This window comes from Oncorhynchus mykiss, chromosome 19 (assembly GCF_013265735.2).
Source record: "Oncorhynchus mykiss isolate Arlee chromosome 19, USDA_OmykA_1.1, whole genome shotgun sequence".
In the NCBI taxonomy this organism is placed as follows: Eukaryota; Metazoa; Chordata; class Actinopteri; order Salmoniformes; family Salmonidae; genus Oncorhynchus; species Oncorhynchus mykiss.
In genome coordinates, this window is record NC_048583.1 from 2,334,558 (window position 1) to 2,352,891 (window position 18,334).

The window sequence follows — 18,334 nt, forward strand, 5'->3', positions numbered from 1 at the left end:
TGCCAGGAGAACTCTACCTGCATAGTGCCAACTGTAAAGTTTAGTGGAGGAGGAAATATGGTCTGGGTATGTTTTAAATGGTTCTTAATTCTACAGCAAACAATGTGATAAAACTTATCAGACCCTCATATATAATAAATATACTATAATATACTATATTCATATGCTTTTAGTACTCACACATGAATAATATCCAGTTTGCAGGTCATGTGTTGTTTTGAGCAGGCAGAAAAAAGGACAGTTCATTTTATGGCCACTAGGTGTTAATCCCCCTTCTCCTCTCCTCCTCTTCTCCCCCCTCTCCTTTACTCTCCGTCTCCTATTCTCCCCCCTCTCCCCTTCTCCTCTCCTCCTCTTCTCCCCCCTCTCCCCTTCTCCTCTCCTCCTCTTCTCCCCCCTCTCCCCTTCTCCTCTCCTCCTCTTCTCCCCCCTCTCCTTTACTCTCCGTCTCCTATTCTCCCCCCTCTCCCCGTCTCCTCTCCTCCTCTTCCCCCCCCTCTCCCCTTCTCCCTCTCCTCCTCTTCTCCCCCCTCTCCTTTACTCTCCGTCTCCTATTCTCCCCCCACTCCCCTTCTCCTCTCCTCCTCTTCTCCCCCCTCTCCTCCTCTTCTCCCCCCTCTCCCCTTCTCCTCTCCTCCTCTTCTCCCCCCTCTCCTTTACTCTCCGTCTCCTCTTCTCCCCCCTCTCCCCTTCTCCTCTCCTCCTCTTCTCCCCCCTCTCCCCTTCTCCTCTCCTCTCCTCTCCTCCTCTTCTCCCCCCTCTCCCCTTCTCCTCTCCTCCTCTTCTCCCCCCTCTCCTTTACTCTCCATCTCATATTCTCCCCGTCTCCCACGCTTCTCTTCTCCACCTCTAGTCCCCCACCTCCTCCTCCCCCCCCGCTTCACCCCCCTTTTCTCTCCTCTGCTCCCCCTCATCCCTTCTCCCCCTCTCTTCTCCCCCTCCTCTTCTCCCTCTCTTCTCTCCTATTCTCCCCCTTTCTTCTCCTCCCCATATCTTCCTCTCATCCCCCGCCCTTCTGCTCTTCTCCCCCTCTCCTCTCCCCTTCTCACCCCTCTATTGTCTCCCACTCTTCTCTTCTACTCCCTTCTCCCCCTCTTTTTTCCTCTACTCCCCCTCTCCCACCGCCTCTCCTCCCCGCTTTCCGATTCTCCCCCCTACGCCTCGTCTCCTCCCACATCTCCTCTTCTCCCCGCTCCTCTCCTCTTCTCTCCCTTTCCCCCTCTCCTCTCCTTTCCCTCTTCTCCCCTTCTCCTCTCCTCCCCCTCTCATCTTCTTCACCTTCCCTCCCCCTCACTTCTTCTCTTCTCCCCCTATCGTCTCTTCTCGTATTCTCCCCATCTCCTCTCCTCTTCTTCCCTCTACTCTTCTCCCCCCTCTCCTCTCCTCTTCTTCCCTCTACTCTTCTCCCCCCTCTCCTCTCCTCTTCTTCCCTCTACTCTTCTCCGCCCTCCTGTCATCCCCCCATTCGTCCTCCCCCTATCCGCTTCTCCCCCCTCTTCTCTCCTCTTCTCCCCCCTCTCCTCCCCCTCTCCTCTCCTCCCTCCTTTCCTCTTCTACTCCTCTACACGCTCCTCTCTCCTCTACTCCCACTCTTCACTCCTCTTCTCCCCCTATCCTCCACCCTCCCCTCTCCTCTCCCCCCCACTCTCATCTTGTCTTCTCTTCCCTCCCCCTTTCTTTTGCTCTTCTCCCCCTCTCATCTTCTCTCTTATCCTCTTCTCCCCTCTCTCTACCTCTCTCCCCTCTCCTCCCCCTCTCTTCTCTTCTCACCTCGTCTCCCCCACTCCTCTTCTACCCCTCTCCTCCCCTCCACCCCTCTCCTCTCCTCTCCTCCCCTCCACTTCTCTTCTCTTCAGTTTACTCGGTAGTGAATGTTGGAAACGAGGACGGACGATTGGTCCCGTTCTCTGTGGTCCCGTTCTGTGTGACCTACCACTTCACAGATGAGCAATACGACTGTTAAATAGTTCATTAATGGTTACCAGGACTGTCTGCACTGACACTAGAAACACTCACTAGACTACACATACACACTATATAAACACTCACCAGACTACACATACACACTATAGAAACACTCACCAGACTACACATACACACTATATAAAACACTCACCAGACTACACATACACACTATATAAAACACTCACCAGACTACACATACACACTATATAAACACTCACTAGACTACACATACACACTATATAAAACACTCACCAGACTACACATACACACTATATAAACACTCACTAGACTACACATACACACTATATAAACACTCACTAGACTACACATACACAATATATAAACACTCACTAGACTACACATACACACTATATAAACACTCACTAGACAACACATATACACTATATAAACACTCACTAGACTACACATACACACTATATAAACACTCACTAGACAACACATACACACTATATAAACACTCACACACTATATAAACACTCACTAGACAACACATATACACTATATAAAACACTTTCTCACACAGACTACATTGATACACTCACACAGAACCCACACACATTCATGAACTACATAGACTACACACACACACACACACACACACACACACACACACACACACACACACACACACACACACACATTTACACTCATCATATGCTTCTTCTGCTCTGTTCTTCATGTACATATCAACCTCAAATACAATTTGCAATTCTTAACTACATTTCAATAGGTGCATTAACTTAGCTCTGTACACTATTCTGATTAGATACTATTTAATGCTGAGTTTGGACACAGGTTTTTATAGGAACACTAAGGCACCTGGACCACATATTGAGATGTGCCTTTACTCTTAGTCCTACAACTGTCACCTTATGTAACAGCTGATTTACTTAAAATAAATGATCTAGGGATAGGCTTCCGATTAACGGGATAGTTGTAAATTGTGCAGCATTTTGTGTCACGATGGCAGATTTTAGAGAAACAACAAATGTTGGTACTTAAAAGTGTCTTATATTGTCTGAAAGCTTAAATTCTTGTTAATATAACTGCACTTTCCAATTTACAGTAGCTGTTACGGCGAGAAAATACCATGCTATTGTTTGAGGAGAGCTCCTAACAACAAAACACTTTTTCAGCACAATAGGTTTGATAAATTCACGTCTGAAGGTGTGTTCTTACATTCTGAAATCATCCAAAGGGTCCCAGAGATAACATGAAGTGTCGTTTTGTTAGATACAATCCTTTTTCATATACTAAAAAGGTCCATATGGCATGCATGGTCAATTTTGTACTTTTTTTGTCATTTGCAAAGAAAGGAATCTGTGAAAATCTCACCCTAAACGTTGTTTCAATGAGTCAAATCATGTTCATATCTATTCCTCAGAGATCCTAGAAGGTAACGAGACTTCACTATTTCATTAGGGGTGTAGTATATCCTATAGGATACCATATTTGGTCAGATAGCGACGCCTTCATGGCAGGCCGATGACGCGGGTCGACCATCACTTGAAGGACTGTATCTTTGTTAAATAAACACCAATCTGGGTCAAACAAAGCTAGCTAGATAGCCAATGAGCTGGGCTTTGAGGGAATATCCAGAAACCCCGTCTCGGTTTTAAAATGTAGGCGCTAACTTTTTGCGACAGCCTTTTCCTTTTGGACGAAAAGTAGAAGGATATTCAGAGTTATGAAGTTATGAAAACAGGGGTGTTTTGCACAATGTTCAACTTATAACATGGTGACTAATACTTGGAAAGCTAAATCTAAGTCCAAGTAAACAGATTTGACGATATTATTGCAGAAAAATTTAATATGAATGTGAATGTCTCCTTCACGATTTGCCCAAATGTACCTGGGGATTTCACACTAAAAGTTGTGTAGTTCAGTCATACTTCAAGTTATCCATCTGAAACGTTGTACATACTGCTGCCATCTTGTGGACACTAGCAGAATTACAACCAGAGCGATGGCTAGAACTATTACCTTTCTCTTGCATTTCAAAGATGGTGGTGAAAAAGACTGGTTGTTTTTTTCTTTGTATTTTCTTCTACCAGATCTATTGTGTTACATTCTCCTACATTCAATTCACATTTCCACTAACTTCACAGTGTTATGTACTAGACTGGTGGGGGTCGGGGAGAGAGTTGAGTTATGTACTAGACTGGTGGGGGTCGGGGAGAGAGTTGAGTTATGTACTAGACTGGTGGGGGTCGGGGAGAGAGTTGAGTTATGTACTAGACTGGTGGGGGTCGGGGAGAGAGTTGAGTTATGTACTAGACTGGTGGGGGTCGGGGAGAGAGTTGAGTTATGTACTAGACTGGTGGGGGTCAGAGAGAGAGTTGAGTTATGTACTAGACTGGTGGGGGTCAGGGAGAGAGTTGAGTTATGTACTAGACTGGTGGGGTCAGAGAGAGTTGAGTTATGTACTAGACTGGTGGGGGTCAGGGAGAGAGTTGAGTTATGTACTAGACTGGTGGGGGTCGGGAAGAGAGTTGAGTTATGTACTAGACTGGTGGGGGTCAGGGAGAGAGTTGAGTTATGTACTAGACTGGTGGGGGTCAGAGAGAGAGTTGAGTTATGTACTAGACTGGTGGGGGTATTGAAAAGATGTCCGCTTCCTGTTTTCAATAGCTGCTGGGTTGCTCAGTCCTGCCCTGGGGGTCTGCTGTCCTGTGGGTTGTCACTCTGGCCTTGACCTAACACACCTGTAACCAATAATGAATGTTTCACTAAGACCCTAAAGCTGAGTGGGATGTGTTGGGTTGGGGCTCTGCAGGGCAGTGGACACATAGGGACAGAACAGGGAGACCCAGCTATATTGTGTGGATGTTAAAGAGCTCTACATTACTACTAGGTCATATGAGATGAATTGTGATGTTTCTGTGTTAATATATGTGCAGGTGTTTCCAAACCTTTCCCTTGGGATAAAAACTAAATCAAAAGGTAGGAATGACATTTTGTTGGAGAGAGTTGAGTTAGGTACTAGACTGGTGGGAGTAGGGGAGAGAGTTGAGTTATGTAGTAGACTGGTGGGGGTCGGGGAGAGAGTTGAGTTATGTACTAGACTGGTGGGAGTCGGGGAGAGAGTTGAGTTATGTACTAGACTGGTGGGGGTCGGGGAGAGAGTTGAGTTATGTACTAGACTGATGGGGGTCAGGGAGAGAGTTGAGTTATGTACTAGACTGGTGGGGTCAGGGAGAGATTTGAGTTATGTACTAGACTGGTGGGGGTCAGGGAGAGAGTTGAGTTATGTACTAGACTGGTGGGGGTCAGGGAGAGAGTTGAGTTATGTACTAGACTGGTGGGGGTCGGGGAGAGAGTTGAGTTATGTACTAGACTGGTGGGGGTCAGGGAGAGTTGAGTTATGTACTAGACTGGTGGGGGTCAGGGAGAGAGTTGAGTTATGTACTAGACTGGTGGGGACTGGAGAGAGAGTTGAGTTATGTACTAGACTGGTGGGGGTCAGGGAGATGGTTGAGTTATGTACTAGACTGGTGGGGACTGGAGAGAGAGTTGAGTTATGTACTAAAATGGTGGGGTTCGGGGAGGGAGTTGAGTTATGTACTAGACTGGTGGGGGTCAGGGAGAGAGTTGAGTTATGTACTAGACTGGTGGGGGTTGGGGAGAGAGTTGGGTTATGTCCTAGACTGGTGGGGGTCAGGGAGAGAGTTGAGTTATGTACTAGACTGGTGGGGGTCGGGGAGAGAGTTGAGTTATGTACTAAAATGGTGGGGTTGGGGAGAGAGTTGAGTTATGTACTAGACTGGTGGGGGTCAGGGAGAGAGTTGAGTTATGTACTAGACTGGTGGGAGTCGGGGAGAGAGTTGAATTATGTGCTAGACTGGTGGGGGTCAGGGAGAGAGTTGAGTTATGTACTAGACTGGTGGGGGTTAGGGAGAGAGTTGAGTTATGTACTAGACTGGTGGGATTCGGGGAGAGAGTTGAGTTATGTACTAGACTGGTGGGGGTCAGGGAGAGTTGAGTTATGTACTAGACTGGTTGGGGTCAGGGAGAGAGTTGAGTTATGTACTAGACTGGTGGGGACTGGAGAGAGAGTTGAGTTATGTACTAGACTGGTGGGGGTCAGGGAGAGAGTTGAGTTATGTACTAGACTGGTGGGGACTGGAGAGAGAGTTGAGTTATGTACTAAAATAGTGGGGTTCGGGGAGGGAGTTGAGTTATGTACTAGACTGGTGGGGGTCGGGGAGAGAGTTTAGTTATGTATTAGACTGGTGGGGGTCAGGGAGAGTGTTGAGTTATGTACTAGACTGATGGGGTCGGGGAGAGAGTTGAGTTATGTACTAGACTGATGGGGTCGGGGAGAGAGTTGAGTTATGTACTAGACTGGTGGGGGTCGGGGAGAGAGTTGAGTTATGTACTAGACTGATGGGGTCAGGGAGAGAGTTGAGTTATGTACTAGACTGGTGGGTGTCGGGGAGAGAGTTGAGTTATGTACTAGACTGGTGGGGGTCAGGGGGAGAGTTGAGTTATGTACTAGACTGGTGGGGGTCGGGGAGAGAGTTGAGTTATGTACTAGACTGGTTTGGGTCAGGGAGAGAGTTGAGTTATGTACTAGACTGATGGGGTCGGGGAGAGAGTTGAGTTATGTACTAGACTGGTTTGGGTCAGGGAGAGAGTTGAGTTATGTACTAGACTGGTGGGGGTCAAGGAGAGTTGAGTTATGTACTAGACTGGTGGGGGTCAGGGAGAGAGTTGAGTTATATACTAGACTGGTGGGGGTCGGGGAGAGAGTTGAGTTATGTACTAGACTGGTGGGGGTCGGGGAGAGAGTTGAGTTATGTACTAGACTGTTGGGGGTCGGGGAGAGAGTTGAGTTATGTACTAGACTGGTGGGGGTCGGGGAGAGAGTTGAGAAATGTACTAGACTGGTGGGAGTCGGGGAGAGAGTTGAGTTATGTACTAGACTGGTGGGGGTCGGGGAGAGAGTTGAGTTATGTACTAGACTGATGGGGGTCAGGGAGAGAGTTGAGTTATGTACTAGACTGGTGGGGTCAGGGAGAGATTTGAGTTATGTACTAAACTGGTGGGGGTCAGGGAGAGAGTTGAGTTATGTACTAGACTGGTGGGGGTCAGGGAGAGAGTTGAGTTATGTACTAGACTGGTGGGGGTCGGGGAGAGAGTTGAGTTATGTACTAGACTGGTGGGGGTCAGGGAGAGTTGAGTTATGTACTAGACTGGTGGGGGTCAGGGAGAGAGTTGAGTTATGTATTAGACTGGTGGGGACTGGAGAGAGAGTTGAGTTATGTACTAGACTGGTGGGGGTCAGGGAGAGAGTTGAGTTATGTACTAGACTGGTGGGGACTGGAGAGAGAGTTGAGTTATGTACTAAAATGGTGGGGTTTGGGGAGGGAGTTGAGTTATGTACTAGACTGGTGGGGGTCGGGGAGAGAGTTTAGTTATGTATTAGACTGGTGGGGGTCAGGGAGAGTGTTGAGTTATGTACTAGACTGATGGGGGTCGGGGAGAGAGTTGAGTTATGTACTAGACTGGTGGGGGTCGGGGAGAGAGTTGAGTTATGTACTAGACTGGTGGGGGTCGGGGAGAGAGTTGAGTTATGTACTAGACTGGTGGGGGTCGGGGAGAGAGTTGAGTTATATACTAGACTGGTGGGGGTCGGGGAGAGAGTTGAGTTATGTACTAGACTGGTGGGGGTCAGGGAGAGAGTTGAGTTATTGTCTAGACAGGTTGGGGCCAGGGAGAGAGGACTGAATAGTGGAACATACTGCTAGTCTGTATGACTTTTATCTTGTTAGTTCTTTACTTCAATGATGTGTGATAAACTTCTCAGCAACTTATCTTTGATCAGTGGTTGAACCAAGCTACCAACAGCAAACTCATCTGTTCTGAAAACCCCCACAGGAAACTGCTCACAGGGCAGCAACGTTTCATAGTGTCTGCTATAATATCACCTCTAACTTTCTACTGCCTGAGTTTACCTCTTATAAGGGTTTACTGGACAACTTGAATAAGGTCTGGATGTCTTATATTGAAAACACTACAACAAAAGGAGTCTGTATTGAAAAGATGCCCACTTCCTGTTTTCAATAGCTGCTGGGTTGCTCAGTCCTGCCCTGGGGGTCTGCTGTCCTGTGGGTTGTCACTCTGGCCTTGACCTAACACACCTGTAACCAATAATGAATGTTTCACTAAGACCCTAAAGCTGAGTGGGATGTGTTGGGTTGGGGCTCTGCAGGGCAGTGGACACATAGGGACAGAACAGGGAGACCCAGCTATATTGTGTGGATGTTAAAGAGCTCTACATTACTACTAGGTCATATGAGATGAATTGTGATGTTTCTGTGTTAATATATGTGCAGGTGATTCCAAACCTTTCCCTTGGGATAAAAACTAAATCAAAAGGTAGGAATGACATTTTGTTGGAGAGAGTTGAGTTATGTACTAGACTGGTGGGAGTAGGGGAGAGAGTTGAGTTATGTAGTAGACTGGTGGGGGTCGGGGAGAGAGTTGAGTTATGTACTAGACTGGTGGGAGTCGGGGAGAGAGTTGAGTTATGTACTAGACTGGTGGGGGTCGGGGAGAGAGTTGAGTTATGTACTAGACTGATGAGGGTCAGGGAGAGAGTTGAGTTATGTACTAGACTGGTGGGGTCAGGGAGAGATTTGAGTTATGTACTAGACTGGTGGGGGTCAGGGAGAGAGTTGAGTTATGTACTAGACTGGTGGGGGTCAGGGAGAGAGTTGAGTTATGTACTAGACTGGTGGGGGTCGGGGAGAGAGTTGAGTTATGTACTAGACTGGTGGGGGTCAGGGAGAGTTGAGTTATGTACTAGACTGGTGGGGGTCAGGGAGAGAGTTGAGTTATGTACTAGACTGGTGGGGACTGGAGAGAGAGTTGAGTTATGTACTAGACTGGTGGGGGTCAGGGAGAGAGTTGAGTTATGTACTAGACTGGTGGGGACTGGAGAGAGAGTTGAGTTATGTACTAAAATGGTGGGGTTCGGGGAGGGAGTTGAGTTGAGTTATGTACTAGATTGGTGGGGGTCGGGGAGAGAGTTTAGTTATGTATTAGACTGGTGGGGGTCAGGGAGAGTGTTGAGTTATGTACTAGACTGATGGGGGTCGGGGAGAGAGTTGAGTTATGTACTAGACTGGTGGGGGTCGGGGAGAGAGTTGAGTTATGTACTAGACTGGTGGGGGTCGGGGAGAGAGTTGAGTTATGTACTAGACTGGTGGGGGTCGGGGAGAGAGTTGAGTTATATACTAGACTGGTGGGGGTCGGGGAGAGAGTTGAGTTATGTACTAGACTGGTGGGGGTCAGGGAGAGAGTTGAGTTATTGTCTAGACTGGTTGGGGCCAGGGAGAGAGGACTGAATAGTGGAACATACTGCTAGTCTATATGACTTTTATCTTGTTAGTTCTTTACTTCAATGATGTGAGATAAACTTCTCAGCAACTTATCTTTGATCAGTGGTTGAACCAAGCTACCAACAGCAAACTCATCTGTTCTGAAAACCCCCACAGGAAACTGCTCACAGGGCAGCAACGTTTCATAGTGTCTGCTATAATATCACCTCTAACTTTCTACTGCCTGAGTTTACCTCTTATAAGGGTTTACTGGACAACTTGAATAAGGTCTGGATGTCTTATATTGAAAACACTACAACAAAAGGAGTCTGTATTGAAAAGATGCCCACTTCCTGTTTTCAATAGCTGCTGGGTTGTTCAGTCCTGCCTTGGGGGTCTGCTGTCCTGTGGGTTGTCACTCTGGCCTTGACCTAACACACCTGTAACCAATAATGAATGTTTCACTAAGACCCTAAAGCTGAGTGGGATGTGTTGGGTTGGGGCTCTGCAGGGCAGTGGACACATAGGGACAGAACAGGGAGACCCAGCTATATTGTGTGGATGTTAAAGAGCTCTACATTACTACTAGGTCATATGAGATGAATTGTGATGTTTCTGTGTTAATATATGTGCAGGTGTTTCCAAACCTTTCCCTTGGGATAAAAACTAAATCAAAAGGTAGGAATGACATTTTGTTGGAGAGAGTTGAGTTAGGTACTAGACTGGTGGGAGTAGGGGAGAGAGTTGAGTTATGTAGTAGACTGGTGGGGGTCGGGGAGAGAGTTGAGTTATGTACTAGACTGGTGGGAGTCGGGGAGAGAGTTGAGTTATGTACTAGACTGGTGGGGGTCGGGGAGAGAGTTGAGTTATGTACTAGACTAATGGGGGTCAGGGAGAGAGTTGAGTTATGTACTAGACTGGTGGGGGTCAGGGAGAGATTTGAGTTATGTACTAGACTGGTGGGGGTCAGGGAGAGAGTTGAGTTATGTACTAGACTGGTGGGGGTCAGGGAGAGAGTTGAGTTATGTACTAGACTGGTGGGGGTCGGGGAGAGAGTTGAGTTATGTACTAGACTGGTGGGGGTCAGGGAGAGTTGAGTTATGTACTAGACTGGTGGGGGTCAGGGAGAGAGTTGAGTTATGTACTAGACTGGTGGGGACTGGAGAGAGAGTTGAGTTATGTACTAGACTGGTGGGGGTCAGGGAGAGAGTTGAGTTATGTACTAGACTGGTGGGGACTGGAGAGAGAGTTGAGTTATGTACTAAAATGGTGGGGTTCGGGGAGGGAGTTGAGTTATGTACTAGACTGGTGGGGGTCAGGGAGAGAGTTGAGTTATGTACTAGACTGGTGGGGGTTGGGGAGAGAGTTGGGTTATGTCCTAGACTGGTGGGGGTCAGGGAGAGAGTTGAGTTATGTACTAGACTGGTGGGGGTCGGGGAGAGAGTTGAGTTATGTACTAAAATGGTGGGGTTGGGGAGAGAGTTGAGTTATGTACTAGACTGGTGGGGGTTGGGGAGAGAGTTGGGTTATGTCCTAGACTGGTGGGGGTCAGGGAGAGAGTTGAGTTATGTACTAGACTGGTGGGGGTCGGGGAGAGAGTTGAGTTATGTACTAAAATGGTGGGGTTGGGGAGAGAGTTGAGTTATGTACTAGACTGGTGGGGGTCAGGGAGAGAGTTGAGTTATGTACTAGACTGGTGGGAGTCGGGGAGAGAGTTGAGTTATGTGCTAGACTGGTGGGGGTCAGGGAGAGAGTTGAGTTATGTACTAGACTAGTGGGGGTCAGGGAGAGAGTTGAGTTATGTACTAGACTGGTGGGGGTCAGGGAGAGAATTGAGTTATGTACTAGACTGGTGGGGGTCAGGGAGAGAGTTGAGTTATGTACTAGACTGGTGGGGGACAGGGAGAGTGTTGAGTTATGTACTAGACTGGTGGAAGTCAAGGAGAGAGTTGAGTTATGTACTAGACTGGTGGAAGTCAGGGAGAGAGGACTGAATAGTGGAACATGCTGCTAGTCTGTATGACGTTAATCTCGTAAGGTCTTTACTTCAATGATGTGAGATAAACTTCTCAGCAACTTATCTTTGATCAGTGGTTGAACCAAGCTACCAACAGCAAACTCATCTGTTCTGAAAACCCCCACAGGAAACTGCTCACAGGGCAGCAACATTTCATAGTGTCTGCTATAATATCACCTCTAACTTTCTACTGCCTGAGTTCACCTCTTATAAGGGTTTACTGGACAACTTGAATAAGGTCTGGATGTCTTATATTGAAAACACTACAACAAAAGGAGTCTGTATTGAAAATATGCCCACTTCCTGTTTTCAATAGCTGCTGGGTTGTTCAGTCCTGCCCTGGGGGTCTGCTGTCCTGTGTGTTGTCACTCTGGCCTTGACCTAACACACCTGAAACCAATAATGAATGTTTCACTCACACCCTAAAGATGAGTGGGATGTGTTGGGTTGGGGTGGTGGAGGACGGGCCGACCCAGCTACACCTTACAGTATGTACAAAAGTATGTGGACACCCCTTCAAATGAGTGGATGTGGCTATTTCAGGCACACCCCTTCATGACCTGTGAATAAAATCGAGCACACCGCCATGCAATCTCCATAGACAAACATTGGCAGTAGAATGGCCTTACTGAAGAACTCAGTGACAATCAACACGTCACCATCATAGTAATCTACCTTTCCAACAAGTCTGTTGGTCTAGTTTCCACCCTGCTTTAGCTGCCCCGGTCAACTGTAAGTGCTGTTATTGTGACGTGGAAACGTCTAGGAGCAGTAGTGGCTTAGCCTCGAAGTGGTAGCTCACACAAGCTCACAGAACGGGACCGCGAGTGCTGAAGTTTGTCGCGTGTAAAAATCATCTGTCCTCGGTTGCAACACTCACTTCCGAATTCCAAACTTCCTCTGGAAGAAACTTCAGCACAAGAACTGTTCGTCTGGAGCTTCATGAAATGGGTTTCTACAGCAGAGCAGCAGCACACAAGCCTAAGATCACCATGTGCAATGCCAAGCGTCTGCTGGAGTGGAAACACTTTCTCTGGAGTGTTGAATAACGTTTCACCATCTGGCAGTCCATACCACAAACCTGGGTTTGGCAGATGCCAGGAGAACGCTACCTGCCCCAAAGCATAGTGCCAACTGTAAAGTTTGGTGGAGGAGGAATAATGGTCTGGGGTTGTTTTTAATGGATCGGGTTAGGCCCCTTAGTTTCATTGAAGGGAAATCTAATCGCTACAGCACACAATGACATTCTAGACTATTCTGTGCTTCCAACTTTGTGGCAACAGTTTGGGGAAGGCCCTTTCCTCTTTCAGCATGACAATGCCCCTGTACACAAAGCGAGGTCCATACAGAAATAGTTTGTTGAGATCGATGTGGAAGAACTTTACTCGCCTTCATAGAGCCCTGACCTAAACCCCATTGAATACCTTTAGGGATCAATTGAAACGTCGACTGAGCCAGGCCTAATCGCCCAACCTCACTAATGCTGTTGTGGCTGAATTGGAAGCAAGTCCCGCAGCAATGTTCCATCTTCTGGGACCAACTCCATATTAATGCCCATGATTTTGGAATGAGATGTTAGATGAGCAGGTGTCCACATACTTTTGGTCATGTAGTGTACATTCCCCTTCCATGCAAATGTGTAATTCTCTTTGCAGATGAGATTAAATCTAATTTAATACATTTGCTTTTGTCAGTTTTCTAAATCATTAATTTCAGAGGTCAGGGGTCAAGCTGAGCCGGACCAAGAGTGGAAAAGGTTGCTGGTTATGATGACATCACTGGTGAGAAGTCAGTAAAGACAAGATATTCAGTTGGCTGCATGTTAGTCTGTCAGCCCTATCTCTGTTGACATCTCACTTTCTCTCCACGCCTTCTCTCTCTCTCTCTCTGTTCCTCTCTCTCTCTTCCTGACAGATAGCATCAGACCTGTTGCCTTGGTAACAGACCTCTATCATCTACACCCCCCTTCTCCTACTTTAACATCAGACCAAAATAATATATAACATGTCAAGTATAAGTAGTTCCATAAAACACTACTTGTTATTGGGTTTTAGAATGGTTTGTATGGACACATGACTTTCTTCATGTGGTATAATAAAGTTTACTAATATTGAACTGCTATAATCACTGTAGATTTATTCTCTACCTACCTGGTGGACTGACGCTTTGAGCCTGGAGGTCTGAGGAGAAAGAGAGAGACAGAGGAGAAAGGGAGAGAGAGACAGAGAGATAGAGAGAAAGGGTGGAGTCAGAGGAAGAGAGAGACAGAGGAGAAAGGGAGAGAGAGACAGAGAGATAGAGAGAAAGGGTGGAGTCAGAGGAAGAGAGGCAGAGGTTAAATCAACATAACATGACCTTTCATGATATGATGGGGAAGACAGGCTTATCGTTGGTATGGTGCAACAACACCCATGTTTAAACACATTCCCCATCTCTCCTCCACCCTCCTCTCTCCCCTACCCTCTTCTCTCCTCCACCCTCCTCTCTCCCCTACCCTCCACTCTCCCCTACCCTCTTCTCTCCTCCACCCTCCTCTCTCCCCTACCCTCCTCTCTCCCCTACCCTCTTCTCTCCTCTGCAAATCTCTCTATCCCCTCCCTCCCATCATCTCTACTCTACCCTCTCTCTCCTATCCTCCACTCTCCCCTTCCCTCCTTTCTCCCCTCCCCTTCTCTATACCCTACCCTCTATCCCCTACCATCCTCTCTCCTCTACCCTTCTCTCGTGTCTACCCTCCTCTCTCCTTCCCTCTTTCCTCCTTCTCAAATCTCTCTCCCCTACCCTCCTCTCCCCACCCCTCTTTTCCCCTTCTCAATTCTCTTCCTCTACCCTCCTCTCTCCCCTACCCTCCTCTCTCACCTATCTTGCTCTATGCCCTCCTTTCTCTCTCCCCTCCCTTTCTCTCTCCCCAACCCTCCTCTCTCCATAACCTCTCTCTCTCCTCCGTTTCTCTCTCCTCCTCCTCAAATCTCTCTCCCCAACCCTCCTCTCTCCCCAACCCTCCTCTCTCCTCCTCCTCAAATCTCTCTCCCCAACCCTCCTCTCTCCCCACCCCTCCTCTCTTCTCATCTCTCTCTCTCTCTCTCTCTCATTCTCTCTCTCTCTCTCTCATAGTGTTGGACCTGTTGATCTTGACTCAGCTCATATACCTCTATCATCTACACCCCTCCCTTCTCCTACTCTAACATAACACCAATATAATATATAATACATAATATATACTCTCATTCATTTACATAGAGACAGATACAATCAATCATTGACACACTGAATATACAACAGTCAGATGCAGGACACCATCACAACTTAACTGACATTAGTGCCTGTCCCCAGATGGACAGTTAGACTACAGTAAAGTACATTTACAGGTGATCACATCATTGTCCTGCTTTGAGACACATTTTTACTGTTTGCTTCCAGTTGTATGTTATTTTACTAACCCTGCAAATTATAATGTATCTTACAATATCAAATCATATCTCAGTAACTGTCACAAGTGTATATAAGTGTAACAAAATCCTACCTGCGCTCCACAACAGGGTCATCAGTACCACTGCAGGTATCATATCTGCCTCTAACTGGGGCTCCACAGTCTGCTGTCATAAAGAGTGGACTGAAGAGTGGAAAATACTGCTAGGCTATATGACTTCTCTCTCATTACGTCCTAACTTCAATGATGTGAGATTAACTTCTTAGCAACTTATCTTGGATCAGTGGTTGAACACACTACAGCAAACTGATATGTTAAAAAAACTCCAAAGGAAACTGCTGACAGAGCAGCAACGTTTCACATAGTGTGTCCTATAATATCACCTCTAACTTTCTACTGCTTGAGTTCACCTCTTATAGAATATTGGCTTAATGTTACAGCACCTAAATATAAACAGTACCAGCACCCAAAATTAGTACTGATGAGGTCTCATGTTAGAGCAGGAGAAGGGGGGATGTGGTGTAGAAGCTAGAGGTCTGTTACCCAAGTCAACTCAACAGGCCTGATGCTATATGTCAGGGTCAGGCTGGGATAAGAGAGGAACAGGTTACTGGTTGTGATGACGTCACTGGTGAGAAGACAGTGATACAAATATATTCTCTCTCTCTCCCCCTCCTCCCTCTCTACCCTACTTCCCTTCCCCTCCCCCTCTCTGTCTCCCTCCCAGCCTTTAATTTATATTAAATAAAGTAAGGGGAGGTAGAAGAAGGGAAAAGGGGGAGAAGAGGAGAGGAGAGGGAGGAGAAGAGGAGAGGGGGAGAAGAGGAGAGGAGAGGGAGGAGAAGAGGAGAGGGGGAGAAGAGGAGAGGGGGGAGATGAGGAGAGGAGAGGGAGGAGAGGAGGGGTGGGGGGGGAGAAAAGGAGAGGAGAGGGGGCAGAAGAGGAGAGGAGAGGGGGGAGAAGAGGAGAGGGGGGAGATGAGGAGAGGAGAGAAGGAAGAAGAGGAGAGGAGAGAATGGAGAAGAGGAGAGGAGAGAAGGGAGAAGAGGAGAGGAGAGAAGGGAGAAGAGGAGAGGAGAGAAGGGAGAAGAGGAGAGGAGAGAAGGGAGAAGAGGAGAGGAGAAGGGAGAAGAGGAGAGGGGAGAAGGGAGAAGGGGAGAGGAGAGAAAGGAGAAGGGGAGAGGATAGAAGGGAGAAGAGGAGAGGAGAGAAGGGAGAAGAGGAGAGGAGAGAAGGGAGAAGAGGAGAGGAGAGAAGGGAGAAGCGGAGAGGGGAGAAGGGAGAAGAGGAGAGGCGAGAGAAGAGGAGAGGAGAGAAGGGAAAAGAGGATAGGGGAGAGAAGAGGAGAGGAGAGAAGGGAGAAGAGGAGAGGGGAGAGAAGAGGAGAGAAGGGAGAAGAGGAGAGGAGAGGGGGGAGAAGAGGAGAGGAGAGAAGGGAGGAGAGGAGAGGAGAGGGGGAGAAGAGGAGAGGAGAGAAGGGAGAAGAGGAGAGGAGGGGGAGAAGAGGAGAGGAGAGGGGGGAGAAGAGGAGATGAGAGGGGGAGAAGAGGAGAGGAGAGAAGGGAGAAGAGGAGAGGAGAGAAGGGAGAAGAGGAGAGGAGAGAAGGGAGAAGAGGAGAGGAGAGAAGGGAGAAGAGGAGAGGGGAGAAGGGAGAAGAGGAGAGGCGAGAGAAGAGGAGAGGAGAGAAAGGAAAAGAGGAGAGGGGAGAGAAGAGGAGAGGAGAGAAGGGAGAAGAGGAGAGGGGAGAGAAGAGGAGAGAAGGGAGAAGAGGAGAGGAGAGGGGGGAGAAGAGGAGAGGAGAGAAGGGAGAAGAGGAGAGGAGAGGGGGAGAAGAGGAGAGGAGAGAAGGGAGAAGAGGAGAGGAGGGGGAGAAGAGGAGAGGAGAGGGGGGAGAAGAGGAGATGAGAGGGGGAGAAGAGGAGAGGAGAGAAGGGAGAAGAGGAGAGGAGGGGTGAGAAGAGGAGAGGGGGGGGGAGAAGGGGGGGAGAAGAGGAGAGGAGGGGGGGGAGAAGAGGGGGAGAAGAGGAGAGGAGGGCCTGCCTGCCTGCCTGCAGTATATACACGAAATCAACAAAAGTATGTGGACACCTGCTCGTCAAACATCTCAATCCAAAATCATGTGCATTGTGTGCAAACATTCTACATTGTAAAAACATTCTACATTGTAGTGGGAGTATTTTAATGATGTCACAATGTTTTCACATTGTAGTAGGAGTATTTTATTGATGTCACAATGTAGAATGTTTTAACATTGTAGAAGGAGTATTTTAATGATGTCACAATGTAGAATGTTTTTTCACATTGTAGCAGTATTTTAATGATGTCACAATGTAGATTGTTTTAACATTGTAGTAGGAGTATTTTAATGATGTCACAATGTAGAATGTTTTAACATTGTAGTAGGAGTATTTTAATGATGTCACAATGTAGAATGTTTTAACATTGTAGTAGGAGTATTTTAATGATGTCACAATGTAGAATGTTTTAACATTGTAGTAGGAGTGTTTTAATGATGTCACAATGTAGAATGTTTAAACATTGTAGTAGGTGTATTTTAATGATGTCACAATGTAGAATGTTTTAACATTGTAGTGGGAGTATTTTAATGATGTCATAATGTAGAATGTTTTAACATTGTAGTAGGAGTGTTTTAATGATGTCACAATGTAGAATGTTTAAACATTGTAGAAGGAGTATTTTAATGATGTCACAATGTAGAATGTTTTAACATTGTAGTAGGAGTGTTTTAATGATGTCACAATGTAGAATGTTTAAACATTGTAGAAGCAGTATTTTAATGATGTCACAATGTAGAATGTTTTAACATTGTAGTTGGAGTACAAAGGATTTTAATTTGTTAAAAGTCCATATTGATACAGAAACACTAAACCAGGATTTAGATGTATTAAGAACAAGTTGATTGACAAAGTCATGAAAAATGGAATAAACCACATTTTGGCTGTGATAAAAGATATGCCTCTGGGGTCAAAATGATCCATGTCAGAACTCTGATTGAATGTAAATATGTAGTGGGTCTAAATGATCCATGTCAGAACTATGGTTCAATGTAAATATGTAGTGGGTCAAAATGATCCATGTCAGAACTATGGTTCAATGTAAATATGTAGTGGGTCAAAATGATCCATGTCAGAACTATGGTTCAATGTAAATATGTAGTGGGTCAAAATGATCCATGTCAGAACTATGGTTCAATGTAAATATGTAGTGGGTCTAAATGATCCATGTCAGAACTATGGTTCAATGTAAATATGTAGTGGGTCTAAATGATCCATGTCAGAACTATGGTTCAATGTAAATATGTAGTGGGTCTAAATGATCCATGTCAGAACTATGGTTCAATGTAAATATGTAGTGGGTCAAAATGATCCATGTCAGAACTATGGTTCAATGTAAATATGTAGTGGGTCTAAATGATCCATGTCAGAACTCTGGTTCAATGTAAATATGTAGTGGGTCTAAATGATCCATGTCAGAACTATGGTTCAATGTAAATATGTAGTGGGTCTAAATGATCCATGTCAGAACTCTGGTTCAATGTAAATATGTAGTGGGTC

At 46.6% G+C, this 18,334-nt stretch overlaps 1 protein-coding gene across 1 annotated transcript in view; it reads right to left on the reverse strand.

Annotated features, from left to right (window-relative positions):
* LOC110517701 (CD5 antigen-like) overlaps positions 1 to 18,334 on the reverse strand; it is a 177,630-nt gene that overhangs the window by 109,732 nt on the left and 49,564 nt on the right. The window contains exon 3 of the mRNA XM_036953910.1: positions 13,479 to 13,508. Coding sequence (XP_036809805.1) covers positions 13,479 to 13,508 — 30 coding nt within the window. The remainder of the gene's footprint in view (positions 1 to 13,478; positions 13,509 to 18,334) is intronic.